The sequence below is a fragment of the Pipistrellus hanaki genome, assembly GCF_964339955.1.
Source record: "Pipistrellus hanaki genome assembly, chromosome: X".
NCBI classification, from domain to species: domain Eukaryota; kingdom Metazoa; phylum Chordata; class Mammalia; order Chiroptera; family Vespertilionidae; genus Pipistrellus; species Pipistrellus hanaki.
In genome coordinates this window covers 35201244-35210206 of record NC_140524.1, presented here as the reverse complement: position 1 = coordinate 35210206, position 8963 = coordinate 35201244, and the positions used below count along the sequence as shown (strand labels likewise).

The following is an 8963-nucleotide window of genomic DNA, read 5'->3' as shown; positions in this document are numbered from 1 at the left end:
AGAGAGAAAAATCAACCAGCTGCCTCTTGCAAACCCCCTACTGGGGATGTGCCCACAATCAAGGTACATGCCCTTGACCGAAATAGAACCTGGGACCTTTCAGTCCGCAGGCCAATGCTCTATCCACTGAGCCAAACCAGTTTTGGCAGGAAGGAATTTTTAAAAAGTATTTACTAAATATGAAAGGTATTCAACATGGTAAACCTTTCACAGGAGTCTTCTCATGTAAAGCCCTGGCACTTAAAAAGGAGAAAATAATAAACAGGGACAGTGACGTCTGGCAGTACACACTCAAACATACAAACCCACACACACATTTACACACTCTCACAGCCGCACAACTGTTGCTCAGTGGGAAAGGAGCTTTCTCACTGAGAATCATGTCATGCTCTCAGCACAGGTCTTTGGAAGAAGGAAAAATTTTGTTTTATATTTGGAACTCCAGAATGTTCCCTGTTTCCTCCATCAGCAAGGGTTATGGAGCCTGGGGGACTTTCCTTCCCATATCCCCCCTTGCCTATTTGCATCCCTGGATTTTTCTGGGAACGTAAGCTCCACTGACCAACTCCACTGAGAGCCAAAGACACATGTGACTTTTTTTTTTTAATATATATATATATATATATATATATATATATATATATATATATATTTATTTATTTATTTTTTACAGAGAGGAAGAGAGAGGGAGAGAGAGTTGAAACATCCATGAGAGAGAAACATCGATCAGCTGCCTCCTGCACACCCCCTTCTGGGGATGTTCCCACAACCAAGGTACATGCCCTTCACTGGAATCGAACCTGGGACCTTTCAGTCCGCAGGCCAATGCTCTATCCACTGAGCCAAACCGGTTTCAGCGACACATGTGACTTTTGGCATTCCTCTCCTCCCAAACATGTTCCTGAAAAGCTGCCTGAAAGTTAATTTTTTTGCAGGACAATTATGATTCCCAACTGACTTCTAATAAGATTTCTGAGCTCCCTCTTCAAGATTGATTTTCAATGTACACCCAACACTTCAGCTCTAAGTTCCTCTGCCCCCTGCCATCCACTCTGACAGTTACTTAAACCTCATCTGAAAGGTGAAGAAATGATCAACGAAGCATTAAGATCTCTCCTTGACAAAACCGGTTTGGCTCAGTGGATAGAGCGCTGGTCTGCGGACTGAAAGGTCCCAGGTTCGATTCCGGTCAAGGGCATGTACCTTGGTTACGGGCACATCCCCGGTAGGGGGTGTGCAGGAGGCAGCTAGTCGATGTTTCTCTCTCATCGATGTTTCTAACTAGAGAACATCTCTCCCTTCCTCTCTTTTTATATATATATAAAATATATATATATATATATTTTTTTTTTAAAGTTCTCTCCTAAAAGCAATCAATAAATGCATAAATAAGTGGAACAACAAAAAATCTCTCTCTCTCTCTCTCTCTCTCTCTCTCTCTCTCTCTCTCTCTCTCTCTCTCTCAGCAATAAATTAAAGCTGCCCTGCCGGTGTGCGTAGCTCAGTGGTTGAGCATCGACCTATGAACCAGGAGCTCACAGTTCGCTTTCCAATCAGGGTACATGGCCCGGTTCTGTGCTCAATCCCCAGTAAGGGGAGTGCTGGAGGCAGCCAATCACTGATTCTCTCTCATCATTGATATTTCTCTCTCTCTCCCTCTCCCTTCTTCTCTGAAATCAATTTAAAAAAATACAAAATTCTAAAAAGATAAACTAAAAGCAGAAAATATCTCTTTTAGTTCCAATAGCCCAGGATCTGTAATCAAACCTGTAAATACATTGGAGAGGCTGTTATTTGGAAAAGACATCTGGTACCACCATTTCTAATGCAAATCCCTATATCTGACTTTTGGGGAGGCTGTTTCCCAGGGCTTGAGGGATTTTTGCCCCACTCCCTTAGAGGGGAAGCTGCCTCAGATGGCTGGCATCTCCGTTTTAGGGGGGTTGGTGCTTTCCCTTCTGCTTTCTGCTCCCTCTGCCCCACTCCCAGGTGTCAAATTCCAGAGACCCTCTCTACTGAAATAGAGATGGGTGCTGGGATTCTGGGGAACTCTGGATGCTATACAGCTGGTGGCCTGGGGTAGGACGCTCTAAGAAAAGATTAAATGAGTTGCTAGGGGAGGCACTGTGGCTTTGGTCTCTGATAAAAGAGTTAAGCAAGGGCACGTGCGTCACGGGCCTTTGCAGTCTTTGAACCAGAGATATTATTAGTGCTGATAGCAAAGGGAAATGCCTGCTTAGTGGTGAGGAAAATTAATAGTCCAAGCATTCTTTCCTCCTGCATTCTCCGTGTTGGCATTTTGATTAAAAAAAATATTGCCGCAGCTGTTTGCATATTCTGGAAGTGCGTGTGTATGTGTGTGGTTTGGTGTTTACAGATTTGGGGCTGTGGATGGGAGTTTCCAGAGCAACGGAAGTAACTGCTTGTCAGTCAGGGTGCATTTTGAAAATGAAACCCTGAAAGCTGGGGCCCACTCTGGGGCCCAGGAGGTGGCTTTGGCTAGTCGGCTTAGTGAATGAACTACTGGTCATTATTACTTTTTTAATGAATTGACCAAAATCTACAAGTTGCTTTCAATGTCCTGCAGATCCAATTCAAGGCAGGAATGTGGGAGTGGGCATCAAGGTTCTGGCTGCTGACACACCCTACCAACACACACACACACATACAATGCCCCCCCACCCGCCGCCACACACACACACAATCACTTTTTCCCAGGTTGCCTAACCAGAAGAAGGTAACAAATATTTCTCACACACCTGCTAGGTGCCCCAGGATAGTATGATATACTCATCAAAGAGTTTAGAAGGATTTTTCTTTTAAGATTTCTGTTTTTAGTATTTTTAATTGATTTTATAGAGAGACGGGGGGGGGGGCAAGATTTGTTGTTTCACTTATTTATGCTTCATTGGTTGATTCTTGTATGTGCCCTGACCGGGGATCAAACCCAAAACCTTGGCACATAGGGACAACGCTCTAATCAACTGAGCTTCCTGTCTGAGGACAAAGAGTTTGGAGTTTGACTGGCATGTGAGAACAAGGGGAGAGAAATACAACGTAAGGAAGTTTATGCCAGGTGCCAAGGCAGCAATACAAACAGAGGATTGAGGGAGAGAGAGTGATCACGCTGGGCTGGGATAATCAGAGGCGGCTTACTGGAGCAGTGGAAACTGAGGCCAACCTTAAAGGACAGGGAGAAGAACCTCGCTATTCAGAAGCTGTGAGGGAAGACATTCTAGATAGAGGAGGGCAAGTTCAAGATGTACTCAGACTAGGACAAATCCATCCCTTTGGCTGAAACTTGGGGCTTGTGGGAGTGACTTATAGCCAATAGGCCTGGCTTGGATACCAGTAGATCTGTGCTAGAACAAAGGCTATGGTGTCACACAGACCTGCTCTGCCACTTCCTGCTGGGTGACCTTGGGCAAGTGGCCTAACCTCCCTGCAAACTGAGGAAAATCTTAGTTCCTGAGGCCAATCGGAAGACTAAAAGTTTTACATCTAGCACAGAGTCTGACACATAGTAAATGTTCAAAAATGGGTTACAGCCTTAGCCGGTTTGGCTTAGTGGATAGAGTATCGGCCCGTGGACTGAAAAAAATCCCAGGTTCAATTCTGGTCAAAGGCATCTACCTCCATTGCAGGCTCCTTCCTGGCCCAGGCCCTGGTGGGGGCACATGCAGGGGGCAACCAATGGATGTGTTTCTCACACATGGATATTTCTCTCTGTCTTTCCCTCTCTCTTCCACTGTGTCTAAAAATCCATGGGAAAATATCCTTGGGTGAGGATTTTTTTAAAAAGGGTTACAGCCCTGGCCAGTTTGACTCAGTGGATAGAGTGCCTGGGGACTGAAGGGTCCTAGGTTCGAGTCCGGTCAAGGGCATGTGCCCTGGGTGCTGGCACATCCCCAGTGGAGGGTGTACAGGAGGCAGCTGGTTGATGTTTCTCTCTGATCGATCTTTCTGGCTCTCTGTCCCTTTCCCTTCTTCTCTGTAAGGAGTTGATGAAATATATTAGAATAAATTAAAAAGGGTTACAACTGCATAAGATGTCATGAAGGAAAGTTCAAGATTTTTAGGGCTGATTCCCAATATTTGAGGGCCAAGGAGGAAAAGCCTCTGATACTTTCCATCACTGTCAGGCCCAGTGGTGTGAGCCCCCATCCCTCTGGCCTACGCTATTGGACCAGCCTCCTAACTTTCTGCCTCTGCTTCTCCCATAATCACTTTCCTAAATATCACCTTAATCATAGCTGTGCTCCTCTCTAGCTCAAGAACCTTCTATGGCTCCCAATTGCTCACTGACTGAACTCCCTAACATGGGGTGAGGGAGGGGACAGGAGGCAAGAGCTACCATTTATTGAGGGACGGAAAGAGCAAACAGAAGGCCAATGTTAGGAGTTCAAAGGTAAAATATCATCCTCTTTTAAAAGCCCCTAAGCTCTGGGTTCACAGAAATCAGCAGGTCCCTGAGGGAGAGAGCAGGACACATCTCTGAAGAGGGCAGGGCGTTCCCCTAGCCTCTGAGTCAGATTCACCTGCACCTGCTTCTTCAGCCAACCCAGGAGAGGTTAAAGAGGAGAGAAGAGGGTGGAGCAGGGACCTGGGGTGGGTGGGGCAGTGGAATACCCCTTCTCCATTCCTGGAAACTCTCTCCTGGGCCCTGGTCTCAGGTTTCTGCAAGAATCCCGCATAGCTCTGGGCGCTGCGGGAATGACAGCACAAAGGGCAGAGCAGGCGAGTCACACGGGTAGCCAGGCGGCCTCCGTGAATGCTAGGCTCGGGACAAAGGCGGCTCGGGGACAAAGTACAGGGAGACTCTTGAGGAGATAAGAAGGACGGTCCAAGGAAGGGGGCGGGGAGAGAGCACCCAGGAGCCTTGGCTGGCAGCCGAGCTCAGCCCGCCGGGGAGGGGGCGCCCTCGAACCTCTTCCTCTCAGCAGCTGCTGGGATGCGGAGAACGGCTGCAGGGGCAGTTGGGCTGCTCGGGGCGACTTTGGGGGCCGCTAACAGCCCTCCCCCCCACCCCCCCGCGGGCCAGGAGGCGGGGCCTCCCAGCTTACCTGGCCATTTGGGGGCGGGGCCGCCCGCAATCGGGCGGCAGAGGTGGCGGCGGTACCCAGCGCACCGGACTCCCCCTCCACGCCCCCACGCCCGCGCGGGGGCCCTCCCTCGGCTCATTCGTTCTCTCCCTCTCCCCCCCTCTCCCCTCCCCTCATTTGCTCCCTCCCTTCTTCCCTCGGAGCCCAATTGCTCAAGCCGCTTCCTTCCCCAGCGCCAGTTCCTCTCCTAGTGGGGCCCGGGAAGGGCTGAGAACGCTAGAGACGCGGAGCCGGCGGCGGAGCGGCGGGACCATGGCCCAGCCCGGACAAGCCGCGACGCCGGCGCCCAGAGCCGCCCTGCCCTGGAGCGCGCACAGCCTGCGGGGCTGCCCGCTGCCCCGCCCCTCCAGAGTGGACGCCGTCAGCCTCGGCAGGTACCGGGGCTCCGCCACCGCCTCCCGGCAGGCCTCCGTGCATGGCTCGCTGACGCACTTGGGAGCGGGCTCGGGGCGCCGGCGGGGAATGCTGCGGGAGCTGCTGGGGCTGCAGGGAGCCGCTCCCGCCGGGTGGCAGCCCGAGGGGCGCACGGAGGAGCAGTCCCCGGGCGGGCCGAACGGCGCGGGCAGCGGCAGGCTGTGCCTGGAGCCCCGGGAGCACGCGTGGATACTGGCGGCCGCCGAGGGCCGCTTTGAAGCGCTGCAGGAGCTGCTGGAAGCCGAGCCGGCGCTGCTCCTACGGGGCGACCCGATCACCGGCTACTCGGTGCTGCACTGGCTGGCCAAGCACGGGCGCCACGAGGAGCTCATCTTGGTGCACGAATTCGCCAAGCGTCGGGGTCTGCAGCTCGACGTGAGCGCCCCGGGCAGCGGCGGCCTCACGCCCCTTCACCTGGCGGCTCTGCAGGGCCACTACCTGGTCATCAAGGTGCTGGTGGGCGCCTTGGGAGCTGACCCCACGCGCCGTGACCACAGCGGCCACCGGGCCTGTTACTACCTGAAGCCCGACGCGCCCTGGAACCTGCGGGAGCTGTCGGGGGCTGAGGACTGGGAGAAGGCGAGCGACGGTGAGCGGGACAACGCCAACAACAACAGCAGCGGCGCCACCCCCGCCCCCGGGTGGACGCTGCGAAGGACTCTGAACTCATTGGGCGCGATGGCCGCGGAGACGACGACGAGAGAGGTGGCGTTGCCCAGCAAGGAGAAGGACTCGGCGGGCAGCCGGATGGCGCAAATTCAGGGGTTTTTTCGCCAGATATTCCCCTTCTTCCAGGACCGTTGAGAGCGACGAGGACGAGAGTGTAGAGGGACCGCGCCACTGTAGCGAGGCCTTGGTCCTCCTTTGTCCCAGATCCCACTGAAGGGGCTATGCGGCCCAGTGCAATGGGCCTGCAATGAGCAGACCACATCCCGTCTGTCTCCAGTACAGTCTCCTGTAGTCACTGGCCAGGAGACATGGAGTCCAGGCGTCCTACCCCACCCCCAGCCCGCTCCCTCCCCCCAACCAAGAGAGAGCAAAGACCAAGCTGTCCCCGAGCCCAATCCCAAAAGGAGCTGGAGTTAGGGGCAGGAGCGCGGTCCTGCTTGGGAGAGGGAAAGTTAAGCTTCCAGTAGCCATTTCTGATCTGGCACAAGTTTTGGCTTATTACTAGAACGAGTTAAGACTGTTAACCCCTGACGCAGAGTAAGCGCCTAACTGCAGGCTTGACTTGGCTACTAAGGGGTCACTTTGTGCTGCCAGAGTCAGCCCCTGGCTCCCTGTTCCTGAGACAACCGGGGCTTACTGGTACTTTTTCAAATGTATCATGGATGACTTCGTAAGCATATTAAAGTGGAATTGTTTTCCTTTCACATGACAAAGCTGTCCTTTGATTTTTTTCATTAACCACTGAGGTGGAGGAAGCTTCCAACATTTGCAGGGAAGAGGTCACCCACCCATGGCCAGGAGCTAGTGATCCAGGGCAGGCTCTGGACCTCGTTCTCAGAGCAAATGGCTAAGCTGTGCACTGAAGGAGCTCCTTTCACCTTGACTCTGAGTAGAGACCCACGGTTTAACTATTGGGCCCGTGAGCATCCAGGTCTGGGCTCTGGCACAGTCTCCTCCTAGTGTTGTGTGTAGGGGAGAGAAGGGTAGCAAAAGGGGAAAGCCTCCAGATGTACGTTGCAGATACTTCGTGGTGAGTCATGTCATTTACCTGGACTTCTGCCCTCCAGTGAGACACACCCACTGGCACTTTTTTCTGCGATAGGGCTTTAATCATCATCATTCGCTTTTTTTTCTTTTAATCCTCACTCGAAGATATGTTTCCATTGATTTTTAGGCAAAGTGGAAGTTTGAGGGAAAGAGAGAGAAATATCGATGTGAGAGAAACACATCGATTGGTTGCCTCCTGCATGTGCTCCCACCAGGGCCAGGGCTGGGAAGGAGCCAGCAACAAAGGTATGTGCTCTTGACCGGAATCAAACCTGGGACCCTTTGGTCCGCAGGCCGATGCTCTATCCACTGAGCCAAACCGGCTAGTTTAGGGGTGCCGAACTCAATCAGAGAAGGGGCCAAAATCTAAAATCCAGCCTAAATCGCGGGCCGAATGGTTTACTGAACAGTCATAAACTGACAATGTCATAAACTGACAGCGGAGTGCAGTGATGACAGCGCGGTGCGGGCCACATTGCAAGGCCTGGTGGGCTGCATTTGGCCCGCGGGCCGTGTGTTTGACACATGTGGGCTAGTTCATCATTTGCTTTTTTAAAATTACACTTAATATATAATCTGTAGTTTGAAAAAGTGTTCCCAAACAATTGAACTGAAAGGAGGGGAAAGCAGTTGGAGACTAGAGTTGTGTATAGGGGGAAGAAAGATTGTAAAAGAAAAAAGCTTCTAAATATACATGCTGCCTTAGAGAATATTTTTTTAAATATATTTTATTGATTTTGTACAGAGAGGAAGGGAGAGAGTTAGAAACATCGATGAGAGAGAGTCATCAGTCAGCTGCCTCTTGCACATCCCCTACTGGGGATGTGCCCGCAACCAAGGTACATGCCCTTGACCGGAATCGAACCCAGGACCCTTCAGTCCCCAAGCCGACACTCTATCCATTGAGCCAAACCGGTTTCAGCTTAGAGAATATTTTTTTAAAAATAGTGCTGTATCCTGTAGCCCTTGCAATGGACTGGTGTGTCCGAAGCCCTCCCATCTCAGTCCTTGAACACCAGGGAGAAATTGAGTCATTGCAGAATACAGAAACCACCCCGTGCCCAGACATCCAAATTTCCATCTCTGCCCACCTAGTGGGCCTCTTTGCTCTTTTTTATTACCCACTCTGTGCCCCCAAACAATCCCCCCTTCCCTTAATAACCCATTAGATTCTTCCCATCCAGGAAATGATCCAAATCCTTCCTTTTGGTGTTTTCTGCCTGTCCCAGGTCTCTAGGAACGGCACCTTAAACATATTTATTCCTGGCTTCTGGCATTTGGCATCAGCAGCTGGCATTACCCGCCGCGCCCCCCCCCCCCCCCGCATCTTTTGTGCCCATTTTATAGATACAAATTGGCTAACTGATGCAAGACTCCAGTTTCTGTTCCACAGCCTCCCCCTTGACAACTGCCAAGGTGGGTTGGGCTTGGTGAAGGCTGCCAGGGCAGAGCCTTCCTGCCACATGGCTGAGTCTGCGGGCTGCAGGCTTGGAGGGAAGATTAGCATGTGCCTTTGCCCAACATTCAAAGGACACTTATATCAGTAGTCTCCTCCCCATAGGCTAAGTTTGAACCTAAGCGTCTTAACTATTAGCAGATTTGGGGACCTGAGGCCAGCATCCGCCTGGCTCTTTCCAAAATGAAAACCAAGTCAGCTAGAAGATTTGAAAGCGGCTTTCTGTAGTTTTTCCTGTAGTCAGCTATTTTCCCCCCACAGACTTTTCTCATCAT

General features: G+C 51.6%; 1 protein-coding gene across 1 annotated transcript; it reads left to right on the top strand.

The window, feature by feature from the left end:
- Positions 1–5272: 5272 nt before the first annotated feature.
- Positions 5273–6887, top strand: SOWAHD (sosondowah ankyrin repeat domain family member D). Its single transcript, XM_084870413.1, has one exon. It carries the CDS (start codon positions 5355–5357, stop codon positions 6318–6320), a length of 966 nt encoding a protein of 321 aa, XP_084726539.1. The 5' UTR covers positions 5273–5354; the 3' UTR covers positions 6321–6887.
- The last annotated feature ends 2076 nt before the right edge of the window (positions 6888–8963 follow it).

Excerpts from the sequence above, each read along its gene's own strand:
- SOWAHD (XM_084870413.1), top strand. The coding sequence starts at position 5,355 with ATGGCCCAGCCCGGACAAGCCGCGACGCCGGCGCCCAGAGCCGCCCTG.